The sequence below is a fragment of the Pseudonaja textilis genome, chromosome 5 (assembly GCF_049901715.1).
Source record: "Pseudonaja textilis isolate UNSWEBS1 chromosome 5, rPseTex1.2, whole genome shotgun sequence".
NCBI classification, from domain to species: Eukaryota; Metazoa; Chordata; class Lepidosauria; order Squamata; family Elapidae; genus Pseudonaja; species Pseudonaja textilis.
This window is the reverse complement of record NC_141994.1, coordinates 49,636,768-49,662,479: the sequence shown is the minus strand read 5'-3', so window position 1 is coordinate 49,662,479 and position 25,712 is coordinate 49,636,768. Positions and strand designations below refer to the sequence as shown.

Below are 25,712 nucleotides of genomic sequence, written 5' to 3'. Positions count from 1 at the left end.
GTCCCTTTGAAAAAAAAAGTTGTAAATGTTTATAGAGAAGCATCAAATATTACAAGAAAAATATAACCAGGAGAATGAATTAGGCTGCTTGCTTATGGAGGAGCCAGAGATTACAGTGTTGAGCTTAAACAAAGCAAAAACACTGTAGATTGGATCTTAAATTCAGCCAATGAGAAAGATTATGAAATTGTAAAAAAATAAAACAAAAGAGTAATTTGACCATAAATTCATGAAACTGATTTCTGAAGAAATACTATATAGTAATGCAATGATTCCATCCAGCACAGAAACTTTATTTTTCTCTATGAACAGGTCCCAAAAATTCATGATACTGGTGCATCAGTTTGACATTTTGGAAAGGCTGGGCATCATCACAAACCTAGGAAGTTTTGGGGGCAAGTTCTAGTCCATGAAGGAGAAGTAAAAAACCACTGTTACTATCGCAATGAATGTTGGATAGTCATATACAGGTGGTCCTCAACTTAGAATAGTTCATATAGTGCAGTGGTGGGGTTCAAATATTGTTGCCGGTGGACATGGCTTGGTGGGCATGGCTTTGCGCACATGCACACACTTTGCGTGCACCTGTATGCCAAACGTGTACTTTGAGCACGTGCAGAGGTATTTGCGCAGGCAGAGAGGCATTCCAACTCACCTCCTGCAAGCCTGCACAATTCCGGTTGCTTCAGCAGCTGCCACGTGGCACTCTTCTGTGCCACGCCAAGCAGCTGCGCTTCAAATTCAGTGGATAAAGGTGAGTATGGGAGCCTTAGCGGGTGGGTGGGCAGCAGAGCCATTAGAGCAGCGGAGAGAACTGGTTCAGTCTTTGCTGCTAATCTCTCCTACCGGCTCTCCAGAACCAGGCAGAACTGGTCGAATACCACCACTGATATAGTGACTGTTCAAAGTTACAGCAGCACTGAAAAATGAGATTTATGACTGTTTTTCAAGGTTACCACCTTTCCAGCCACCCATGATTGTGTGATCAAAATCCAGATGTTTGGCAACTGGTTCATATTTATGACTGTTGCTGTGTCCCAAGGTCATGTGGGGAAGTCAGATTCACTTAACAACCACATTACTAATATACTAACTGCAGTGATTTACTTAACAACTATGCCAAGAAAGCTTTAAAATGGGGTAAAATTCACTTAACAAGTGTCTCATTTAAGAACAGAAATTTTGGGCTCAATTGTGGTTGAGGTAGTCCTTAACTTACGACTGGACGCTAAATGAATGTTCGAACTTATGATGGACCCACCTCCCAAAGCTACCTATGACTTAATTTTGAAGTTATGACAGCCACACTGCCTGCAGTCAGGGGGATAATTTGGGGCCACTTGGCAACCTGCTCAACTTCATGGCCATCTGCAACACCCCAGGGTAGTGTGGTTTTTGATGTTTTTTGCTGGTTTCCAGCATTTTCTTCCAGTTTGTGGCAAAACTGGATAACATGGATTTGCTTAATGATGGTAGAAAATGCAAACTTCCAGGAAACCAGAAGACTTTGGCGTAGTTTTAAACACAGGAACTCCTCGATTTTTGACCACAATTGAGCCCAAAATTTCTGTTGCTAAGTGAGATGTTTGTTAAGTGAGTTAAGTGAATTACTGCAGTTTTAGTAATACTGTTGTTAAGTGAATCTGGATTCCCCATTGACTTTGCTTGTCAGAGGTACCAAGAGGGGATCACATGACCTCAGGACATTGCAATCATCATAACTATGATTCTGTTTTCAAGCACCTGAATTTGTAAATGGTCGTAAGTGTGAAAAATAGTCGTAAATCACTTTTTTCAGTTTTGTTGTAACTTTGAACGATCACTAAACTGTTGTAAGTCGAGGACTACCTGTACAAAGTATCATTTAATTCTCTCTCTTAAAGACATTTTCTATAGTCCCACCTGCCATTTCTTTCTCATCTAAGCCTTGATGTGTTCTACTTGAGGCTCTTTTTATAAATGATAATTGTCCTTTGGTTACTTTCTTCCCTGTTACAGAGAATTACTGATTGGCAGCCTAGCAGCTATTGAAGATGGGTTAAAGAAAACGCCACAGTTGCTTTGGTCTCAGAATACGAAAAAGACAGAGCCTCTCAACAAAGACAACACTGTCCAGATTTGTACTAATCCCAATACAGAAATATTTGATTTTAATGGCCCATACATATATTCCTCTGCAGAGTTTGTTGCACGTACAATTCAGCAGGATTTGAAAGTTACTCCTTCAGAATTGAAGGAAGCGTCAGTATCTTTGCAGTCTATGGGATTACAGCCTTCTTTGTTTCTTCAGCAACAGCCAGAAGCGGGAAAGGAAAATACTTTATTGTCTAATGTACATCAGCAGGTGGAAGAGAAGTTGTCATTTCCTACTGAACAAGAACCAACTCAAATCCAGGAGACAAGTGGACAGTTGAAGAACGAGAAAACTACAGGGTGTCTTTCCAGCTCAAATAGCCACTGTCAAAATTTGCCACTAGATTACATTACTACAGTAGATCTATCAATAAGCAAAGAAAAGGGATGTTTATTGCCATTACCTGAGCTGCCCTCAGAGGAAGGGATGCTTTCTTGTGCTAATACAGCAGCAGTTTCTGCACACATGCCCAAAACTAGTGAAAATCTCTCAAATGCAGAGTTATGTCAAAATAGATCAAAATCAATCCTCCCAGCTATGGATCAAGGTACTGGTGATCCCACAGCAATATCCCAGGAAGAATCTAGTGACTATCTTATGAACTTTTCTGCTACCTCAGGTTCTGTGTCAAAGGAGGGATTACTTTTTGCCATGGAGGAATCTAAGCAGGACATTCTAATATTCAATGTTGGAGGCAGAAGCCCTGTTTTCTTACATCAAGAAGGTGAATACTGTTTCTTTCCTGGCTCTAAGACCAAGGGAGACTGCAAGGGTCAAGGAGCACCTATGGGCCACCAGCCTTCAGAAATCTTTCAAAAAGTCACCAAATCCCCTTTGGAGACAAAATTTGCTGACAGTAAACTACAGGTCACTTCCCAGACCTGCCAAGACATGTGAAACATGTTCCTCAATAACTTCCCCCTGGCCCTTGAATACATAATCTCATTATCTTTTGTGCTATGGAAGGATTATCTTTTACATAATCAAAAGAAAACAAACTGATGTCAAATATATACACTGCCAAAGTTGGAGAGAGAAGGAAACTAGGCTTCCTGCCTGAAAGGGAAGGCCATCCAGTCTGCTCCATAGAAGATACAGGAGAAAGTGCAAGTATGGATTTTTAACATGACAATCTGACTTTGTTTTTGATATATAACAGCCATTGGATTTCTTTCATATTATTTTCAACAATGCAAACTCTTATTAGAAGGAAAATGCCTGCTGGGAAGAAATCAATAATTATTGTCTTTGCAATGAATTTTGTTAATAAAAACTTTACCCTGCAAAAACATACTTTACTATGGAAAACGTCCTCATTGCAGAGGCAATATTTTGGGCACTACTGCATTGTTTTCATACCACATCCACTTCTATCAATAAAGATTGGACTTCCCTATGCAGATATAGCCTGCAGTTGGGCTGATTATTTAGGATATCAACTACCCCAGAACTATCCAATTCTTTTTATGATATTTTTAATGTGCAATTAAAAAGAAGTCTATATCTTCTGTATAACATTTTTGCAAAGCTTTCATCGTTACTTGACTAACGAAAAGTCATCAAGTTTTAAACTGGATCCATGAACAGTACATTTGGTTGCCTCTTGAAATGAGCAAATAGTGATCTAATTCTGTACTTTGAAAACTTTATATGCTGATTTGTGTAATCAAGTGTCTATAAAGTGTCAGTAGTAAGACAAACAGACTTTCCCTGTTCAACTGAATTGAACTTACTTGTAGTGTTATCAATATAGATAAGTACATTTAAGGACAGAGACTGCAATGAGATTTATTTCACTGCGAGGGAGAGGCAGATAACTTTCACCAGGGCTCATATGCCTCTTTTATGCCTTTTTAGGATTTGCTGCCTTTGTTCTTTTCCCCATATTTCTGCTCCAAAGCTTTCTGCAGGTTAAGATTTAGAGCATTTTTCTGGAACCATCTCCCTGATGATACAAAACAAAATAACAACCGCAACAATCAATATTGTCATCAAAAGTTATTGGAAAGCTACAAATTCAAGACTTTTCTACATAATTTTTGATGCTAAAAAAACCCCTATGCTAATTCAGAATCATTGCTGGACTGGACTAGGTTTTTTTTATTGAGCTCTACATCCTTAACTTCCTGAAATTATGTAAGGATCGCTGAAAAGGAATACTGTACAGAAAATCATGTAAACTATTTTAAATCTGTTCCTGAGCACATAGTTTGAATACTGTACAGAAAATCATGTAAACTATTTTAAATCTGTTCCTGAGCACATAGTTTGAATACTGTACAGAAAATCATGTAAACTATTTTAAATCTGTTCCTGAGCACATAGTTTGAGGTTTGTAAATGGAGAAATGGATGAAATCTAAATATTTAGATTATAATAATACTGAAGATGTATATATAATCTACTCATAACATTGACAGGAAGAGAAGCTAAGCATGTCACTTTCTAGTTTTCCTTTATAGTTCCTAGATTTCCTTACCTAGATCATCAGTCTTCCTTCCATGCCAACGTTTGGGATCCCGAACTGCCCTCTTTATTACATCAGGAGTATAAGAATCCTTCATCAAGCTTTTAGTTTCTAATGGTCCTCCTAAAGAAAGAATATTTGGACATTGTTCACTGAATTACTGGCATTGATAGAGATTGAGAACAAACAGGAAGAAGTTAGTGATACTGTATTGAATTTTAAACAGTGACAGGTTTTTATACCTGATACTGATTATAATTTGGGGTTGGTTTCAAATCTTTTGTTGGGAGAAATACTGTACTTTTTGGTATGACCATTTGCATATTCAGCAAAAAAACAAACAAACCCAAACCCATACACACACAAAAGGCAACTTTAGTGTTTTGAATAACAATGCTCAATGCCCCTTGCCACTGAGTTGTGACTGGCACAAGCAGAAGCCTGCGAAACACCATGTTTCTAACTCCCAGACTACATTGAAGATGACAGTTTGATTCCACAAGCAGAAAAATTAAAAGCAAAACAACTCTTAATTTGTGAAAATGATTCCTCTAAAGGGAGAAGAAGGGGTCTCTTAAAGTACTAGCACCAAATCATGCTATTATTACAGGTAGTCCTCAACCTGCAACCATTCATTTAATGACTGTTCAAAGTTACAACAGAAAAGTGCCTTATGAACTGTACTCACAGTTATGACTGTTGCACCACCCCCATAGTCAGGTGATTGCAATTTGGGTGCTGGGCAACCAACTTGCATTTACAACTGGTTGCAATGTGTCCTGCAGTCACATAATCATGAACTGCAACCTTTTTGCCAATTTCCAGCAAAGACACCATTGGGAAAGTTGGATTTGCTTTGCAACCATCTGCAAATAACCATGTGGTTTTCTTTACAGCTACCATAAAAATTGTCCTAAAATTGGTTCTGACTCAACTTATGACCGAAATGACTTACAATGGAAATTCTGGTCTCAGTTGTGTTCATAAGTCAAGGACTCTACCTGTATGACCAAAAAGGGAAGCATGGATATTTGTCTAGCTCACCTTGGAAAATGTTGGCTCTCAGATTATAACCCAGTTCATAATAATCAGCATAAGGTGAGGTTGTCATAGGATTCTCAAGAGATTTGAATGGCCAGTCACTGAGTCTTTTTTGTCCTTGGATCAATCCAGCTTCACAAAGAGCACGCCGTGCCTGGAAAATATATATATATATATATGTACATGTGGGTGGGTATGTGATATGATAAAATTTAAACTCCACAGTTGCTTGCCATTATCAAATATGTTTTAGTATACTTAGAGAACTAGTGATAATTTCTACTCCCCGGATGGTTAAACTGATCAAATGTGGCCAAAAGTAGGCTTTTCTTGGATTTATGTCAAAAAGAAAAAGAAAAGAAAAAAAGAAAAACAAACAAACCCTAACTGGACTGCAGCCAATTTTAATGGAGTTTTTCCTTTCAAAATCAAGATGTATAAAATTCAACTTTTATAAATCAGAACTATACATTAGCCACTTTACTTGATATAAGCGAAATACTTGGAAGACTGCTTATTAGTGCAAAATGCCTGCGTGTTGGGTGGCTGAGAAATGTTTCAGTCCTTTTATACTATATTGTGATCTCTTTTTAAAAACAATCAATAGATTTCAGAGTTCAAGGCACAGTATCGCTTTTTATTTTAAAGCACTACATGACTTGGCTCTAATAGGACCATCTTCTCCAGAGCCAGCTGGAGATCTTATCTTCAGTGTGAAAATTTATATTGCTGGATGCTTAGGGCTGGTACTTCTCTGTCATGGCCCTTTTGCTATAGAATGGTCACCCCATGGAAACTAGACTGCTGCATAATTAGAACATTGTTCCATAAAACTATTAAAGCTGAACTCTTAAAGCTCAATTTGAAAAATTTGAACTACTCTGGAAACACCACTTCATATGGATTGGATAATATGATTGCTGTGATCAGAAATGGGTATGTTTTTATTGAACCATTTTGCCTAGTTGGGTGTATTTATGTATTCTTTCTATTTCATTATGTATTTTTGTGCTTTTATTGTTGTAAAGGACTGTGAATTGTAAAATTTGGTGACATAGCTTTAATAAATATAAATCAATACTGTAAATATATGTGACATTGGCCTTGTGATCTTTTCAGTTATATAACTGAACATTTTTAAAACATTTCTTATACAAATATACATTTTTTAAATTATATTGCTCATGATGTAAATAAGGTCCTGCTTTCCAATTCCCTGGTTAATTATTCAGCTAATATTTAGCATTACACGAGAGTTACATAAATTCCTTACAATATAATATCTGTCACCTCAAAAGACAGAGGTATAAATTCAAGAGGTGCTCTTCAGATAAGCATCATGGAAGTAACCATAATTTTCCAGGTGAAAATAAAAAAAGCCTAGCACCATTTTTCTCAGCTTGATACCATTACCTATGCCAATTGGAAGGGATGTACAGTATGGGTGTGATGACCCGGGGTGTGGCACAAAGGCAACACAGTCAGATAAGCAATAAGAGTCCCTTTATTATCTCCAACTTTGCCCCCAATGTCCAAGTTACCTTCTGGCTGGAGAAAAACTCTCCCAGGAACAGCCTTTGACTGCAGAAAATTAAGTCCAAAACATGGTCAACACAAACTGTAACTTAAAGTCCAAACAAACTAAACTGAAGTAATTAGTTTGGCAGGGAAGAAGCAAGAATCTCAGGCTTGAAGGCACGGCAAAACTCACACAGTTGGGAAGACGCCAGGAACACAGATGAGCCACGACAATACAGGATAAAGTCACTTTACTCCCAGCAGCCTGCCGCATCTAGCCTGCCTTTCTTATCAACTCTCTTCCCAGTTGTGGTTAATGAAGAGAATCAGGGCCCTCTCCCTCATAAGCCATGCAACCCACATTGCTTTCTTCCTCTGGGCCTGGATCTTCCTCCCTTTCCCTTGTTCTATCTCTTCCCTGCTCTGCCCAGCTGGACTTTGCCCTTCCCCAGCCTCCTCCACAGCCAACAGAGCCACACTCCCACTCCCTGTCAGCTATCTGGCTTCCTCCTCCAATTCAGACTCTGAAAAGGGGCATGACTATGGGTAACATACTTGGACAGCACCTGGAAGGCTGCCCTAGCTGGATAATGCAGTTCTAAAAATGAATTTATAAGCTGTAGATTAACAAAAAGCACATGTTTTATCTAATTTACAAACTATACAAAGATATTATTATAAATAGAATGCAACACACATGAATCTCAAAATTAGCCTTGCAAGGAAATGTAATGTGTAAAACACAGGAATAGTTGCCTATCCAATATTGCTTTTTCTGGAAATACTTTCTCATCTAACATAACAAATACCCTATGCTAATTTCTGATGAGTGATTATTGAACTTGTAAAGCCTTGGGAGCATATCAAGACTTTTCTGCACCATGCAGTTCTATGGTCCAGTTTGGGAATTTCCAAAAGTAAATCCTCCAAATTTGAAACTATTTGGAAAGCTTGAACTGCTTTCTAGATGAAACAAGCTGCATGGCAGTGGAAGGGGCTGAATCAGGCTCCAAATCTTTTCCAGTTCAGAGAATTTATTTTTAGAAACCATAAGACCAGAAGCCATTCTCACATAGCACAGTCCAGATCCAAAAGGAAATGGGATGTTTCACAGTTGTCTGTCAGATTAACACATTTTACATCTATGCTATGTTCGGTTGCAAGAGTGTCTGTACCATGTTTAATTTTCTTGACTTGCTTTCTTTATATCTGCATATAACTGATAATAGCGAATTCTGACTTTTACCTCTCCTTTCACCATTTGCTCTTCATTTCTCACCCTTGCCAATAGATACTCCATTATCTGCACTATGCAGGTAGCCCTCGACTTACAACAGTAAACTGTTCGAAGTTACAACAGCACTGAGAAAAATGACTTCGGATGACTGTATTTCACAATTATAACTGTTGTCCCATCCCTGTGATCAGATGATCTACATTCAGATTCTTGACAACTGGCTCCTGTTTATGACAGTTTCAATATTCCAGGGTCATGTGATCATCTTTTGACAAGCAAAGTCAATGGGGAAGCCAAATCCACTTAACAACTGTATTACTAACTTAACAACTGCAGTGATTCCCTTAACAAATGTGGCAAGAAGAGTCGTAAAATGGGGCAAAACTCACTTAACAAATTTCTCATTTAGCAACATAAATTCTGGACTCAGTTGTGGTTGGCATTCAAGGATTATCTGTATTCTGTGCATTCATGGCAACAATGGGCCATGAAAACTTGTGTGATAGTAGAGTTATTATTCTTAAGACGACCCAAGACTTGGTCTCTTAGAGGCTTTCTCCCCCCGAAATTTATATGAGTTGAAATTCAAAACATCTAAGGGCACCAGCTATGAGCGCTATTAATGTTCATGCCCCCAATTGAAATTATTTCGTTTACCTGTTCCTCTGATATCAGCTTCTCCACTACTGTGGTGCCATATTTGGCTTTGATATTGGCAGGCACCAGACTGCTTCTCTTTTCATGAGGGGGCTTCCCTTCTACTTTAACGTTTTGTATACCTGAAGCCAAGGAGTCTTTGGTATTCAAAACAGTCTTGGCTTCTTCAGTGTCTTCATAGCTGCTCTTCATATTTTTTGTGGGAGAGCTGAACAACTCAGTTCGTACAGAATGATGTAACTTGCCTGTTGATTCATCTGGATTAAAGCTGATGGGTTCTGCTTTTTCTTGGACAAACTTGGCATGTTCTTGGGAACTTGTAGCCCTTTCCTTCTGGTGATTTCCAAGAGAAATTTTGCTTTCAAAGCTATCCTTTCTTCCAACACATATTTTAGGTGATTCATGGTGAATATATTGGAAAGAAGGAGTTTTGGAATTGTGGTTCTGTCTATTGTTGGTTTTTGCTGGAAAGTGATGTGTGGAAGGAGGTGTTTGGCAGATGAATTCACCTCTTGGTTTATCCCCTTCCAGATTCTTGGAGCTGTCCCAAGAGTTTGCACTGGAGGTCCTTGAGGAAAGTGCTTTGTTGGATGGCACCCCAGCCTTGTTATATGTGACCTGCTCCTTGTTTTTATAGCCAGGCTTTTCTGGAAGACAAAGAATAAAATATTGGAGGTATTTATATATTACAAGTCCTCTAACTCCAGATGATGCTACCAGCCTGCTAGTCTTGACCTCTTCTCTGATATTTACTTCTATCCTCCAATCAATATTCTCTCTCAAATCACTTTATATTCTAACCTTCCCCAATCTGACTCCTTTCTAAGTGATTACATCTATTGTTATAATAACTGAAGAGTATTAAATTTGCAATCTATAGCAAAGGAAAAGTATACCAGGCTGGAGAAACTTTATTGCCTTCTTTTTCTTCCAAAAAGGCATTCAATAGCACATCTGCTAAGTGACATATAGAGTAATAAACAAGAAAATCATTTCAATAATCCCATCTTTGTGTATGATGTTCAATTGTCAAGGATCTTCCAGGAATGTATTTTGGGGGATTGCATAATCCATTTGTTATGAATTATGCAAAAGGTTCTACAAAACAATGCAAAATAAAAATGTATTTTTTTCTTTCATAGGAGCTCTTTACTGGAATTGCTTGGATAACAACAGATAGTAAAACCACCAATGTGGTATATTGTTATTACATAAATTTATGGTAAAACCAGACTTGAATAATATTAACATTTATTGTTAAATTTATTATAGAACTTTGAAAGGTACACAAAACACACAAATCTAAAACAAAACTGAACAATCGGCTGAAATAATGGCGTGAAATGATTATGTGAAGAAAAAGTAAAGCATTTAGTCTTCGTAGCTTGAAAAAAAGTGGACGACAAATTATGGAGGAATAGTAAAATCATGCACGATGTTGAAAAAGTCAATAGTGTTTCTCCCCCTTTCACATTAGCACTTGAATTCATCTAAAGTGTAATGTTCCAAATTTCATTTTAGAATTGCTTCAATTGCTTCTTGTAGTTTCTTGTGGGACTATTTCTTTTGCACCCTATTGATTTGTTTGGCAGTGAAGTTGACCAGACCCTAGCTCCCATAGCCATTTTCCCTGTTTTTTTAGTGAAAAAAAGATTTATCAGACTGGGCATTGAAGGTACCTTCTAGAAAAAACTTCAAGTTTGCAACATGGTGATTGATACCTTCACATGGATGGCATTATCAGTATATAGCAGTGCACAGCAAACACACTCAGGTTGTATTGCAATGTCAAGTTATAAAGTGCAAGATCAAGCCTAAATTGTATAAAAATGTCACAGTTTAAATTGGACTCAAGTCTTTAAGGGGTCTTGAGTTTCTCTACACATCATCATCTAGTATTAGTGAAAGTATGGATTGCCAGGTTTGAACTAATAATTTGAATTGAATGAATGAATTCTTTATTGGCCAAGTGTGATTAGACACACAAGGAACTAGTCTTGGTGCATATGCTCTCAGTGTACATAAAAAGAAAAGATACATTCATCAAGAATCATAAGGTACAAACACTTAATTCAGCCATCTTCCAGGCTTATGGGAATATAACTTTCAGAATTCCTGCTTGGCTAGGGAAGAAATTCTGAAAATTACAATCCAGTATGTCTGGAAGTAGTGGTTGGGATAATGATCACATATTTTGCTTTTCCTTAGTTTCAAGCGAAGATTGATCAGACATTAGCAAATACCGCATAAAAACTAGGAATCTATTTTAGTTTTCATTAAACAGTAGAGAAAATAGAAACTTCCCATCAATTATATATTTCCTACCTAGTGGAGGATCGGTCATTTTGTTTACATGATATGTGGTGGCAGGCATTGGGAAGGCTGTGTCCATGGGCACCTGTTATAACCCCCCAAAGAAATAAAGTATGGATTATTTACAGGTGAAATACTTCTAAATTCCAGCACAAATAAGAATCTGAGGATTTGTAAGCCCAAATAGCAAAATCATTGTTTAATATTTATAATTAATTAAATCTGCAATTTACTCTTAATATCTGATATTTCTATAGACATTTGAACATCAGCTTTTATTGGATGCAACTATTGTGTTTTATAATTGCATTTAATTATGCAGTATTTTATTATATTTTTAAAAGTAGTACCATGTACTAAATATTGAATGCATTGTATTTTGGATGAAATAAAAAAAACACATGTTAGCATTTAATCTCCTTTAATGTCCCAGGTAACCAATTAAACAGAGGGTAGGAGGGCAGGTCTTGACCGTTATGCTTATTAATACTGAACTGAAGAAAACATCATAAAATTAAGTCTGACAAGCTTTCTGAAGTTGCTTCCTTTTTCCAAACCATTATGTCAAGAGTCTGGGGACAAAGGAGGAAACGGCTCCAATTATGCTGCTGCATGACCATTGCCAATATTTTCAAATTATTATTTTTCAGGGGAGGGTAAGAAGGGCCAAATGTTAAAAGAAGTATAATAAATATATATCTCCCACTCATAAAAATTCTAGCACAGTAATAACTAGTAACACAAAAGGCAAAGAAACATCAGAATTGAAACATACCTCAATTCCCAAGTAAAATCTTACCACTCCATTAATTTAAAATTGTAAAGCCAGGGTTGTAACAATCCAACCGTGTCAAAAATGTAGCCCACTACCACCATTACTACCTGAATCCCCAGGACAAGACCATTATATGACTAAAAGGCAGCAGGCAAGAAGCCAAAAGCAACCTGAAAGTAAGTACAGGTAATATTGGTAAGCATCTCTGAGGAGGCCCTCTGAACCCTTATCCTCTTGGTCTCTTATGAAGTGGGGACGTGAAGCATGCCCCTGACTTCTACATGATTACGTGGCTCGGGCAGATTCTATTCAGGAAACATAAATGTGAACTGAACCATTTAAAGCTTTGTAGGTTAACACCAGGTCTTGGCATTTGACTCAGAAACATATTTCTAACCTATACCATAATAGTATTTTACTAATAAATAATAGTATTTTACTATTAAAATGGCTGCCCTTTATTAGCAGCTGCATAGTCTTTAAAGGTAACCCCATGCAGAGTGCATTACAATAGAGTACACAAACTGCAGCCAGAAGTGTACTGGAAACCAGAGCTGAAGCTGAAACACATGTTTGCAGCATTTAACACCAATTGGCAAAAAGACCACTGCACTTGGTACCAACAGTAATTTCAGCTTGCTTGTGTTGTTCAGCTTTAGCTTGTTTCTTCCCCATTACACACTGGAATAGAACTTCAACCTTATCACCACAGCTTCTCAGAGTGATGACGTATATACTGGGTATGGGTATAATTGGTATACTGATACTAATACATCTTGAACTGTAAATGTGGGGAAAAAAATGAGGGAAAGAGGATCAAATCTTGCATATTTCACAGGTAAGAGGCCAATGGTTGACCTTTTCTCTCCTATAACCATTGATTATGGTTTCAGAAGTAACCACCCTTATTCTTCAGCCTAATCAGTTCTTCCTAAATACATCAAGCCTGTGGTATTTATTTGTTCCTTCTCCAGTAATTAAAGAAAACAGATGTCTTCCAATTTTGGATTTGTAGACCAGCAGTAACAGAAAACTAACTAATCAATCCTGGACCAAATAAACATTGTTCTCTCTGATGTCATAATCAGTAAGCAGAAATCATCCTATAAGCAAATAATAGAAAAATATAGAAAAAAAACAATCACCTTTAAGAGATTTGATGGAACAGGAAGGAGAAGACAATGAATAAGAAAGATTAATGGGATTAAATAATTACAGAAATGTCCTGTAAGAGCTACAAATTATTATTAGGGACTAGTGACAGCAACATTTCTTCATGCATTCATAAATATTCAAGCAAGATTGTGGTCTATACTAACTACTGTAGTTCTGTTGGTTGGGATTTGGATGTACAAATAAGCCAATTATCCTGAAAAAGACTAGGAGCATTATTAGGAAGTCAGAGGAATAATGAATGAAGAAGTCGTAAATGTCTTGCAAAGTATCTGCAAGCACATAACATAATAGGTGTGAGAGAAATCTGAAGTTGTTTGGCTATTGACTAAAAAGCTTTTCCATAAACCTCTTTTTCAAAATGATATGTGTATAGAACATGAGCTTGCTTACAAGAGTTTTGAAAATTGAGTAAGAATTAACTTTTTATTTCTACAAAGTTATACCCAACCCACCCAAATCATTTTGTCAGTCCCAAAAAGGACAGAGTTGTATATTACATAAAATTGTATTTTATGTTCTGAGTTGTATATTACATAAAATTGTATTTTATGTTCTGAGCACTGTATAAAATTAATCAAGTTCCTATTTACATTAAATAGCAAAAATAATCTAAGCATGATACAAAAGGAATTTAGGTTTAAAACAAAATATGAAAAGAGAATAGAGGATATTTTCATCTGGAGCATCTAAGAATAAAGTAGGATAACTGCTTGATAAAAATTTACTCTGAAAGGAAGGATTTTAATTGAGGAATAGAAACAGAATGGTGGGAAAACAGAATAGATTAAAAAAACCTTAACCACATTACAAAGAATAGATCTTCCAAATATTTAGAGTTCCATTTACAGAGGGATATGAGTGAGAAATTATAAAGTTAAGAAGATCAGACTGGCAACATTTAATAAGTTCAAATGATACAACAATTCCAACTCTAATGTGTATGATTTCTATAATTATATTGGTGATTGAAGTGGCATATACATTCAAAAATTAAAAAAAGAAAAACACTTTAGTAAGCTACATGGGAAATGACTTACCACAATTCCCAGCCTTGTAATATTACCTTCATAATTATGACAGTAAGATCAGCAAATTAGCTTTGCATCTCCACATCCTGACCATTTTATAATACAGACAGGAATATTACCTTTGTACTTAATATACATATTAATGTGTGTGTGTGTACATGCTGTATATTTACTTTAGACATTTACTGAACAAATGTAACATAATAAACATGAGCTTAAGAACTGCATCATAACAGTGTTGAGAAGGATTTTCAGGACTAACAAAACTATCCTTTATTATTTCAGTGCTGAAATTGGTTAATTTCAGTTCCATTTGCTTAGTTGTATTGGAAAGATAAAACTAAGGCCTTTTAGGATTTAACTCATGGACCTTTGCTGAATATAGATCTTTATTACCTCCCCTTACTTCCTTGTCTCCAAATCAGCACTATAGGTACAATATTTTCTTTGCTTTCCCCCTGAAGATCCTGAAAAAAATTGCAAAGATAGACTTGGCCAGTCCCCATGTATTTCACCTGAGTCACAGTCTCCACTTTCTTGACAATTCTTGGGCAGGAAGATATGTGGCAGCTGTCCTGTTGAAGCAGGTTGCTGCCAATTTCCTCCAGCTGTTGTAGATACTGCAGCACAGGACTGATTTCCTCTGACTGCTGGATTGCAGTATCAATCTCTGCCTCAGACTTTGGTGGTTGTTGGTACAAGACAGTAAATTCTTCAGGATGCTGTAGGTATCGGAGCACAGGGCTAATCTCCTCAGGGTCATTTCCATAGTGGAGGAAGGGGCTAGCCATCTCTGGTGTCTGCTGGTACTCAAGTAAGGGACTAATTTCCTCAAGCCCCTTCTGACCCTGAAACAAGCCACTGGTCTTTTTTGGCTCATACAGATGCCTGGCCAGGTTTACAAAACCTCTGGCTGGGAAAAGCACAATGATGATTATAAATGAGCTATATACATGCCAGGCATGTCCCAGAGTTGCCAACCATATGTGGCTCCAAATCAGTTGCCAGAGGTGGCCAAGGAGAGCCCCACATGCCTGCCACATGTGGCCTGGAGTGGCAGCAAGAACACAGCAAGGCTTACTGTTCTGACCTGGGCCTAAAAACCAAGAGGCTTTGTGTAGGTCATAGGACATCAGCACCTTTGTGTGTAATTGCCTGGCTGGGAGGGGTTACTTTTTTCTCTAAGATGCACAAAGTTAAGCCCTCCTCACAAACATGTATCTCACCTCTGCTGCCATGGTCTCAACTGAGGTGCCAGTGGAGTTCTCATGAATCAAGCAGGTCCTTGCCAAGTCTAGGGAGACAAAGAAGTGGAACTATGTGTAATTACCAAGGATGGTTGCTAAGAAACACATTCCCATCTGTGAGCTAGGGTTGCTATGGGGACTCAAGTAAACAGAGTACCCTTCTGAGAGAGATGTTCAGTAGTGAAGTTTGCCTATCAAAAGTGTCGGAGCTTTGGTTTTCCATTTATTGCTATAATATGAGTGGTTATTTTAAAAATACTGTTTTGAATATCAAATTTCATACAAATATATTTCTCAGGCAGGGAACATTTCTCTTGCATAGTTTTGAGGAGAACACAACTCAGTGACTACACAGACATAATTATTGACAGCAATCTAAAAGTGGCTTTTTTTCTTTTTTCTGCCATGTTTCTTTTTATCCCCTGGTAGAGCTTACTGTCCTAAAAATACCGTGATTGGCTATGGCAACAATTTTCAAATATTTGAAAGGATTTTTCAAAAAGACCTTTTTTTTATGCATGGTTCTGACAGCCATCTACACAGCTCTTCATGGCATAGGGCTGGTTTATTTGCAAAACAATCTATTTCTGATTTTTTTTTCCTGATTATATGAGATCCAATAAGGTAGGCATGTTTTGGATCCCTTCTACGAAAGTACCAGTTGGTGGGACAAGGGGCAAGCCTACTCTATTATGATATTTGAAACAACATACCCCCCAAATCCAGATAATCCCAATTTGATTGGTCTTCCAAAGACCTTGAAAATTGGTTCTTTCTTTCCCCATGCATTGGACCCAGATGTTGCATAAGCCTCTCTTGCAATGATTTGGGACCATGAATGATTGTGGTTTGATCTCAATTATACTATACTATAGTGTATAGTATACTACTATACTATACTATACTATACTATACTATACTATACTATACTATACTATACTATACTATACTATACTATTTTAACACTGATATACCTAATGCTGGCTATGTTATCATACTCATGGACCATAGGCCCAGGAGGATATCATGTAAACCAAGGAGAAAATTTGGATTGTCAAATATAATTCCATAGCAAATTGACGTGGAGACAGGAGGTAACCAGGAAGCATGCATCCATCTGCATTGCCTCTCTGCCTGCCCCCCCTCCCTCGCCTGGCTGAGCATTTTAGCCAAGCGCGGGCCGCCGAGGAAGATCTGCTCTCGGGAGGTTGACTTGCACTATTCTCACAGAATGTGGCCCGCATTCAGCCAAAACGCGCAGGCTGGCAGCAGGCAGCAGAGGGAAGGAGTGGCAGGCAAAAGGGTGATAGGGGACCAGGAGGCATAGTGTTGTGCTCCCTGGTTGCCCCCTGTCCCTAGCAGGCAAGGCCAAGCAACTGTGGGAAATCCAGGCAGGGGGTGAGATGCAGACTGGTGGGGAACCAAGTGGCAATGGGTCAACCCTGGTTCACCTTCCTCTCTGACACCAGCAAGCCAGGTAAGATGGAGGCTGGGGATGGTTGGGGGGGAAGCTTGCTAGGCTGCGAGTGCCGCATGGGTGGCACTGGCAGCTAAGCAAGCTAGGCAAGTGGGGAGGGAACCTTGCTAGGCAGTGAGTGCTGCATGGGTGGCGCTGGCAGCTAAGTAAGCCAGAGAGGGATGGGGGGCAGCTAGCTAGGTGATGAGCTCTGAGGGAGGCAGCGGCACAGCTGTGGCAGCCTAGGCCAGCCCGGGGGTTGGGACTCAACCAGGGCTTGCGGCAGTGGTGGTGGCAAGGGCGAGGGTGGCAGTGGTAGCATGGTGGTGGTAGCCTAGGCTGGCCCAGGAGCCAGGACTCAACTGGGGCTGGCTGCAGCAGCAGCATGTAGGTGACCGGGCTTACCTAGAGAGATCATGGTGGAAGGCAGACAGCCATGGCTGGAGGGTGGGTGAAGGCAGGCTGCAGACAGTGATGGCACATGGCTGAGATAAGGAGGGGCAGGGCAGGGCAGGGCGGGCAGGGTTAGAATGCAGTCAGCTTGTTGTGCACACGCACCATGTCGCACATGTGTGATAAGGTCTGGGCAGGGAGCAGAGAAGCGGACAGGGAGGGGCAGGGCCAGCCAGGGCTCATTTTACCAGTTCTCTGAACTACCAGGAATCATAACAATCGGTTCTACCGAACTGGTCCGAACCAGTAGAATCCCATCCCTGCTATTAGTATATGTACTTTCAAAACTCTTGCATTTCACCAGGAATGTGAAAAGTGTTATTTTGGTGGCAATTATTCCCAAATATTGAAAATTGAAGGCATGATGAATCTATGGGAATAAAGGTGGCCTTGATTTATAAATATTAACATTATAACGTTTGCTAGCTTGATACAGATTTCTTGCATTGTATGTACATATGTAGAATAATCAGTGAACCAGTTTCCTCAGTTTTGTACATTTGAAGATTGACCGTAACTGCTTACATTGTAACAAGGTACATACCTGGAGCCTGACCTCATCATAATAATTAAGTAGTAAGGCATAATGATTTCTAAAATAACAACTTCTATGTCAGAGTCCATGGACAAGCTACCTTAATTTATAACGTGCAAAGCAACTTCGAAGATGTCTGCCTCAAAACTCCTGGATATCATCTTTAAAGCCTAAATGACAAAGCCTAAAATATATCAAGCATCATAACCTTCTGCCTGAGTGTATTTCTCAGAAGAGGATTCTTTACACCTTACCACTGTTGGAAATTTGGTGTGTAAATTCACAGGAAACAACCTTCTTTGAAACAGTACCAAGGTTTCTTGGAATTGGAATCCAATTTCATGAAATCTGTTGGTCCTAACCCTAATAATACTTTAGCTCATTAAAATGATTTGTTTCAGTGAGTTAATGGTCTTGATTGAGTTTTATATGCAGTTCCTAAAACTATTGAAACATAACATTGCTGTTCTACTTATGTCAAGATTCAAGGTTCAAGTTAGTCTGTACTTTTTGCTAGCTTTCCACAACGTGGCCACTTCCAGATATGTCTAATTCCTATCATTGACCACTATCATACTGTTAAATGGATGATCTAGGGACAGTAAGAATTGTAATCTACATGTATTACATTTCAAAGGCAGCAGCAAGATCCTGGACATAATGAAAAGTCATGATATAAATATTAATACTTATAATAACAGTGAATACTTTCTCTTGTGCTATTAGCTGTGGACAATAAAAAAGGACACAGAATTGAAAAAGGTACTTGACTCAAGATTCAATTTTATTTAATTACCAGTTTGCAAAAGCAAGCAGCAACCATGGATTAGAAAATGATAAAATTATAAAAGAATAGGAACTTAATTTATTTTCCTATCTTTTTATCATGCTTAATATTAGGAACTATGCTTCCCAGAAAATTGAGTTATTATGCCTTATGGCGATTCCATTCAGACACTTTATACTCAGATGGGGCACGACGAAACCACTCTGACCAAGATCCATCATAGATGGCCACATCTGGTTTACCACAGAGATATGCTCCCAAGGCAATATGGCAGGCTGTAATCCCCTTGCGGCATGTGGCAATCAAAGGCTTTGAAAGATCCACTTTCTTTTCCTGGAACATGCTCTGGATTTCTTCTTGGGTTTTCTCAAAACCTTCCTCAGTCAAGAAGTTGAAGAAAGGAATGTTTATGGTACCTAAAATGTGACCTGGTTCTATCCCTGGAATAAGAGAAAGAGTAATCACTCAATCAAGTCATAAAAAGTACTTCCCGTAACTATTATGATCAAATTCAATTCAATTTTATTATATCCCTAAGGCTATAATACAAACAAAATATTGAATAAAAGAAGTATTACATCTTTCTACGTATATGTATGCATGCACAAGAGGAAAAACCATGAGCATAATAGAGTCTAAAATAAATGCAAATAAAATAGTATTATAAGAAGTTCTAATCCTAAGTAATGGTATGGCGTATAAATGATAGCACCTAATTGGGGTACAAATGGTAGCACAAAACTGGGATTGTGGTTAAATAATTAGAAATTACAAATGATTTCTAATGCAAATAAGTTGAGTAAAATATAAGAGATAATGTTGGTTATATGGGTGATTGTTAAATGTAAAATAAAAAAGCTTTACAAACATCTGTTTCTAATAAGTCTCAACTCCAGAATTTACTGCATTTAAATATCGATCAAGATAATTGCAGATTTTTGGAAAAGATGGATGAGAATTGCTTTTAAATCTATATATCTTAAAAAGCCACATTTTTTTAAAAAAAAGTCAAATTTAAAGAATGCTTTAATCCTGCATTTAATAATGAAATGAAATGCAATATCCTAATTACAATTACTTCATAATCACTTCCATAATTTAACCTTAACAGATGAGATGAAACAATACCCATTCACATCTGGGGCATCAGCAAAGTAAAATAGACTGGAATTGGACAACCTTCAGTCAGAAGATCATAATGTAATGCTCAAGACATGAAACAGTCAGGAAGAAAATGGCAGACACAGTACTTGAGTACAATGCAGTCAATGATCAAGTATCTGTTAGTTTCTCATCTATAAAGTCCTGGATGGAAAAGGCCAGGTTACTTGTGGGATCATGTCTCAACTCTCTGTGGTTTCTGCCCCATCTCACCAAATTTGGCAGGGTGGACAATGCACTGGGTCCTTTCTATTAAATAATGTAATTTAGATGACACTAGGCATGCTTTCTTGATTCTGGAATCTAGCTTATAATACAATTTTCCCCAAGATTTGGACAGGCCTGACCTGTTAGCCTTTCAAAGACCTTGAAAAGCTGTCCTTTCTCTCAGGCATTGGGGCCAGGGTGTTAGATAAACCTGGAAAATAAGGGGGAAAATGTGCCTCTGCCTACCAGCATCCATTGGTATTCATCTGGCTAGCATCCAGTCAGTGTGTGAGAGAATTGAGGACTCTTTGGAAACAGAAACAGTATTTGCTCTGTGAGCAAGGAGACAACAAGGAGCCTGGGTGTGGCTTAGCTCAACTGTTCTGTACTAAACCTGCTTGGTGCTCTGAAACTGAAACTGAAACTCCTTTCCTCTGCTTGTTTTGCATTTGGAACAGATTTCTTTTCAGGTGGGGACGGGGAGTAGAACTCCTTAGCATTGGAGTGTGTTAATATTAATATACGAAATATTAATGCTTTGATGGTCATTTTGAAAAATCCTTTCTTAGTGAGCACCTAGAAGCCAAGAACAACATACAGGCCAAATTTCAAGTTTGTAGGCTTTACGGTTCTGGAGATTTTGTGATGATGCTTGAGTGGTATTTCACTTATAAAAAATATTCAGATGCTGTGATGTGTCAATACCTATAAAGATCATAACTGTATAGGCAGTGGCTTTCTATGGAAATGAATGTTGGACTGTGAAGAAGCAGGACACTTTTGGTGTTGGGGAAGATTCTTGAGAACACCATGGATAATCAGGAAAAAATAAATAGACCATATATCAAATTAATCCAGAATTCTTACCTAAAGCACAAATGATCAGGCTCCAATTGCCATATTTATTTATATTAAGTGTTTCTAGACCACCTATCTCCCTCAAGGAGTTTATGCAAGCATATTATACAAAGAGCCAACTCCTCTGAGAAGCCAAAATGGGAAAAATAGAAATAAAAACAAGAGGGCAACCAGCAACATAGTGGATGGATCTGATTATAACAGTAAGAGTATGTATGACATTGGAAGACATAAAGATTAGGTTGTGGACATGAGATCAGAGATATATCTCTAAAGTGGTATTCAGTAGGTTCTGACCAGTTCTAGAGAACTGGTAGTGGAAATATTGAGTAGTTTGGAGAACCGGCAAATACCACTTTTGACTGGCCCCGCTCTCATCTATTCTCTGCCTCCCGAGTCCCAGCTGATTAGCTGGGTCTTCCTTTGTGGCTCTGCACAGGAGAACAGAGCTGGAAAGCAGGTTAGTGGGGTTTGGAGGGAATGGGATTTTGCAGTAACCTTCCCTTTGGAGTGGGGTAGGAATGGAGATTTTGCAGTATCTTTCCATGTTTGAAGTACTTCCCAATAAATGATGAGCTACAAGTTCATTGTCTACCTGATCAATTTGTTTACCCCTTGTGTAACAATACTGTTAGAATGTGGAAAGAAGACAAATTCTTTTATTGGAAAAAGAAGACAATTGCTGAAATCAGAATTTTGTTTAATTGGGACTTATGGAGAGACAATTAGAAGAATCACATGGAAGATTGATTTTTTTATATGGAAATTCCAGCGAGATTATTAGATACACAAAATTGGATACTTCTGAAATTCCACCAATGGAGAAGTGGCATGTTAAGATTATTAAATTGGCAGAAATGGCAAAATTGACCTATCTGATCCGGGGATAATACAACAAATACTTTGATTGTAACTGCTATAAGGAAGACTGGCAGTCATTTCTTTATATAACTTTCCTTTTTTCCTATTTATATCTCTCTTTGTATTTGTTACTTCATTACTCTCATTATCTCACATTTTCCTTTTTTTTCTTCACTCTTTATATTTTTCATGCTTATCTTTTATTTCTGTGAGAAATTTCAATAAAAATTGAATTAAAAAAATTAAACGGAAAGACAATTTCAGTGGGATTTTTAAAAATTGCTGAGCATATTTGAGAAATAATGTTACTTGTCACCAATCTTAAAAAGCCAGCTGGCTGCAACCAAGCCTAGGTAGTCACCTCTGCAGATGAAGCTTTGCTTCTGCCATCACAACATGGCACTGTAGCAACCATGCTGTGTGAGTGCATCCTAGTGTGACCCTCTAAAAACAGAGGCATATGTGGCTCCTTTTAAGTACACAAACACTTCTCTCCCCAGAGTGAAAAGGGTTGAGCTAAATGGTGAACTTGCATAAATTTCTTGTGGAAACACATCTCAATTGATCTCCTGCCATTCTAGATGGACGTTTTCATCTCATTAGGTTTTGGATTTGTCTTTCTGTGCCCCATAGGAACTGGTTCAAGACTCATTATTTTTCTTAGATATCATTTCAGGATTACAGAGCTAAAAATATTCAACTGAGAATATTTATTTACTTTAGCATCTCCCTTTAAAATATTTTATTAATGCTTATTAATGCATTGCTCTCTGAAGCAAATAACCACAATTTAAGGAATAACTATCTTAATTCATTGCCCTTTATTGGATGGGTTTCTGTTTGATTTTTACTGTGTGATTAGATCCCATCTCATTTCTCTGTTTTGAGTTAAGATATTTGTTAAATGAATTTTGCCCTGTTTCTTGACACAGATGTTAAGTGAATGATTGTAACTGTTAAGTTAGTAGTATAGTTGTTAAGTGAGTCGGGCTTCCCCATTGTTGCTTGGTAGAAGGTCGCAAAAGATAATCACATGATCCTGGGACACTGCAACCACCATAAATATGAGTCAGTTGCCAAGCATCTGAATTTGATCAGATGACCACGGGGATGCTGCAACAGTCATAATTGTGAAAAATGGTCATAAGTCATTTTTTTCAGTGCTGTTGAAACTTCAGTCACTAAATGAACTGTTGTAATTTGAGGACTACCTATAGTGAGAAGTATTGGCAATACTCTTCGGCAAATTTCTGTATTTTAATGGTCTGAATGCTATGGGACTTCTTGGAAAAGTTTCTACAAACAGTAGGGTTCCTTCTTCATTCTGTATTGTGTTCTTTCTATTGGATCTTCCATGATTACAACAAGCTAGTTCACTCAGACAAATGCTATGCAATCTTATTGCATTCTTAGCTATTTCACCAGAACTCTCAAGGACAATTCCTGCCTAACAACAATATCTTGTTGCACTCCTATCAGGCATGTGAATACATAATCCTCTCAAGCTTTTTTAACAGAATGAGGTGAAATTCCTTTCTGCCAGTTTATATCAATACACCCTTGAAGGTTCAGTGTCAACCACTTGTGTGCGTCAGCCACTTGTCTTACCCTAAAAACCAGTCCTGCCAGATTGAGGTTCCCTGGGAAAATCTCAAACTAGAAAGAACATTGTGAAGGTTGTCGTATTAGACATCAGGTTTGCTTCAACCCAACCATTCCATGAGTCTGACACTGTGACTTAGAGGCCGGTTACTTTTGAAAGAAACTTGCTGTGTGGTTCTAGTTGACATCATGGGAATTGACCTAATTGCATAATGTTTGCAAAATGATCTTGTGTCTCTATCACAGTCTTCTGATATTTGGTGTATCCTTCCCAAACTCTCTTTGTCTGGACCCTCATAATGCCTGCATTTAGGGATCTAGCCACCCATTTTCCCTATCTAGTTTTTACTTAACGGTAAGTGCTTATGAGTCCCTTATGAGTTCTAAATACTGAAATAAGAAAAACAGAGCAATAATACTGAATAATAAGGCACAGAAGCTTTTAAGATATAGTACAATTTGCACTCCTCCCATTTCCTTACAGAAAAATACTTATTGGAAAAACAGTCCAACAGATGAAAAATCAATCAATCTGTGAGATTTTTATGCTGATAGATCCTGGACTTGCTGAGTGTGGCAACCTGGGAAATCATTAGCTTGGAGTTGATCAATCAGGGTTTTGCTCTAGAAGGCTGTAATTCTTCTCTGACACATGCATGTGTACCTATCTTTCACCAATTTCCATGTCTGTGTCTTCTGCCCTTTGTCCAAGGGCTCAAAGGTTTTAGCTTAACATTCCCTTATACATTACTGGAATTGGGAAGACCATATAATAAAGTGAAAAATATCCTAGATGTTTTGTGTAATTCTTGGAAAGTTTGGTTTTTAGACAAGCAGACTCTATTTACTCTAAAAATATATTTTTTTTAAAAAAAAAGAGCAACAGACAGTTTCTGGGGCAGTGTATCTGGGGCAGTGGAACACCCACAAATGTTGATAGCAGATCCTACTGGTATGGAATCCCAAACAAGCAAACATAAATGGATCTTCTGTGTGTGTGCATGTGTATATTTCTTACCACATGAGAAAAAAATAAAGGCCAGGAAAATAGTAAAAGTTCTCCCAATGGATCAATTCTTAGGTCCCCTATATAGGAGTTTATCCACATGTACCAGTTTTGGAAATCTGTGGATTTTCCCCGTGGCACTGTAATTTCAAACTGTTATGAAAGTGTATTTAGAAAGTATTCCACTTTGTTTAGTGGAGGTTGCTCACAAATAAGTAAACTGAAAGTATGCAAGAGGGATATAAAGACTGAAATATCATTAGCAGATAAAGAATATGGAAAGTGGACCAATTATCTCAGGTACACTCCTACCTTCCTTTCCTGGCTCAGGTTCTGTTCCTTGGAATCGCCCTTCAGATCTGGCATCCACTACCTGAAACCGCTTGGATTCCATGTTCTCCACCATCTCTTCATAGGTCTTCAGGAGAGACCTGTTAAGACTGGCTTTAAAGGCAGATGGCTCTGGCCGGGTGATCTCTGCTGTTACTGGATGGCCTTCCTTCAGCCAGTTTTTAAATCCCCCATTCAGCACTGAAACAGTTCGATGCCCAAAGACTCGGAACATCCACCATGCACGTGGTGCATAGAAGGTGCCCAGGTTGTCTCCATCATACACAATTACATGTGTATCATTCCCAATGCCCAAGTGGCCAACATAATCGGCAAAATGTTTCTCACTGGGCAGCATAAGCTCATAAGGCGATGACTTGTCTTTGCATTCTTCAATATCAAAAAAAGAGGCTCCAGGCACGTGCTGTTCTTGGAATTCTTTCTGGGCATTTCTCGTTCCAGGTTCATACCAGGAAGCATCCAACACTCGCAATTTAGGGCCAATCTTTTTGGCTCGGACAGCTTCTGCCAGCCATTTGGTGGAGACCAAAGCTCTGTATAAAGCTTGCTGCACCATGTTAAGGAAAGCTTTCTTGATGGGTGAACTCAAAAGTGAAAAATGGTATGTGAAGAAAAGGGCAGTACCCTGTCCAGGCTCCGATGTCTTGTTCCCTACCAATCAACTAAGAAAGGGCGGAGAAAGAAACCCTAGCCAATTCATTTCTATTCAGGTCTGCACTTTGGACTGTCAAAGGCATACCCACATTCAGCTGAAAATTCCCTCCCTCCCTCTAGTTAGTTCTAGATGACAAACTGAAGTGATTGTTCAGAGAAAACTTCCAGGGTTTTTTGCAATAATTTCC

General features: G+C 38.2%; 3 protein-coding genes across 5 annotated transcripts in view; 1 reads left to right on the top strand and 2 right to left on the bottom strand.

Moving 5' to 3' along the window:
* The window catches only part of CSF2RB (colony stimulating factor 2 receptor subunit beta), a 36,847-nt gene extending 32,505 nt beyond the window's left edge, over window positions 1-4,342 (top strand). Inside the window, exon 14 of one of the 2 annotated variants that reach the window (XM_026695746.2) lies at window positions 1,999-4,342. In XM_026695746.2, coding sequence (XP_026551531.2) covers window positions 1,999-3,031 — 1,033 coding nt within the window. In that variant the 3' untranslated portion in view covers window positions 3,032-4,342. The remainder of the gene's footprint in view (window positions 1-1,998) is intronic. The other variant, XM_087934822.1, reaches the window with a different exon arrangement.
* On the bottom strand, window positions 3,967-15,638 carry CIMIP4 (ciliary microtubule inner protein 4). 2 transcript variants are annotated; one of them, XM_087934823.1, is made up of 6 exons: window positions 15,573-15,638; window positions 11,380-11,452; window positions 9,055-9,701; window positions 5,646-5,796; window positions 4,614-4,724; window positions 3,967-4,079 (listed from the first exon to the last, which is right to left on the bottom strand). In XM_087934823.1, exons 1-6 carry the CDS (start codon window positions 15,582-15,584, stop codon window positions 3,988-3,990), a joined length of 1,086 nt encoding a protein of 361 aa, XP_087790949.1. In that variant the 5' UTR covers window positions 15,585-15,638; the 3' UTR covers window positions 3,967-3,987. The 2 variants fall into 2 exon arrangements, with proteins under 2 accessions (XP_087790949.1, XP_026559130.2); XM_026703345.2 differs by lacking the exon at window positions 15,573-15,638 and having other exon boundaries at window positions 11,380-11,455.
* A 3,164-nt stretch (window positions 15,639-18,802) lies between these two features.
* On the bottom strand, window positions 18,803-25,586 carry TST (thiosulfate sulfurtransferase). Its single transcript, XM_026695770.2, has 2 exons — window positions 24,832-25,586; window positions 18,803-19,264 (listed from the first exon to the last, which is right to left on the bottom strand). The coding sequence occupies exons 1-2, from the start codon at window positions 25,424-25,426 to the stop codon at window positions 18,966-18,968; spliced, it is 894 nt and encodes a 297-aa protein (XP_026551555.1). The 5' UTR covers window positions 25,427-25,586; the 3' UTR covers window positions 18,803-18,965.
* Window positions 25,587-25,712: the final 126 nt, after the last annotated feature.

Coding starts and splice junctions, on each gene's coding strand:
- CIMIP4 (XM_087934823.1), bottom strand. Junction 4,725..5,645: donor GAGAGCCAACATTTTCCAAG/GTGAGCTAGACA, acceptor TTCTTTCTTTAG/GAGGACCATTAGAAACTAAA. Junction 4,080..4,613: donor AAGGAAGACTGATGATCTAG/GTAAGGAAATCT, acceptor TTGTATCATCAG/GGAGATGGTTCCAGAAAAAT.
- TST (XM_026695770.2), bottom strand. CDS start 25,426: ATGGTGCAGCAAGCTTTATACAGAGCTTTGGTCTCCACCAAATGGCTG. Junction 19,265..24,831: donor ACCTGAGCCAGGAAAGGAAG/GTAGGAGTGTAC, acceptor CTCTTATTCCAG/GGATAGAACCAGGTCACATT.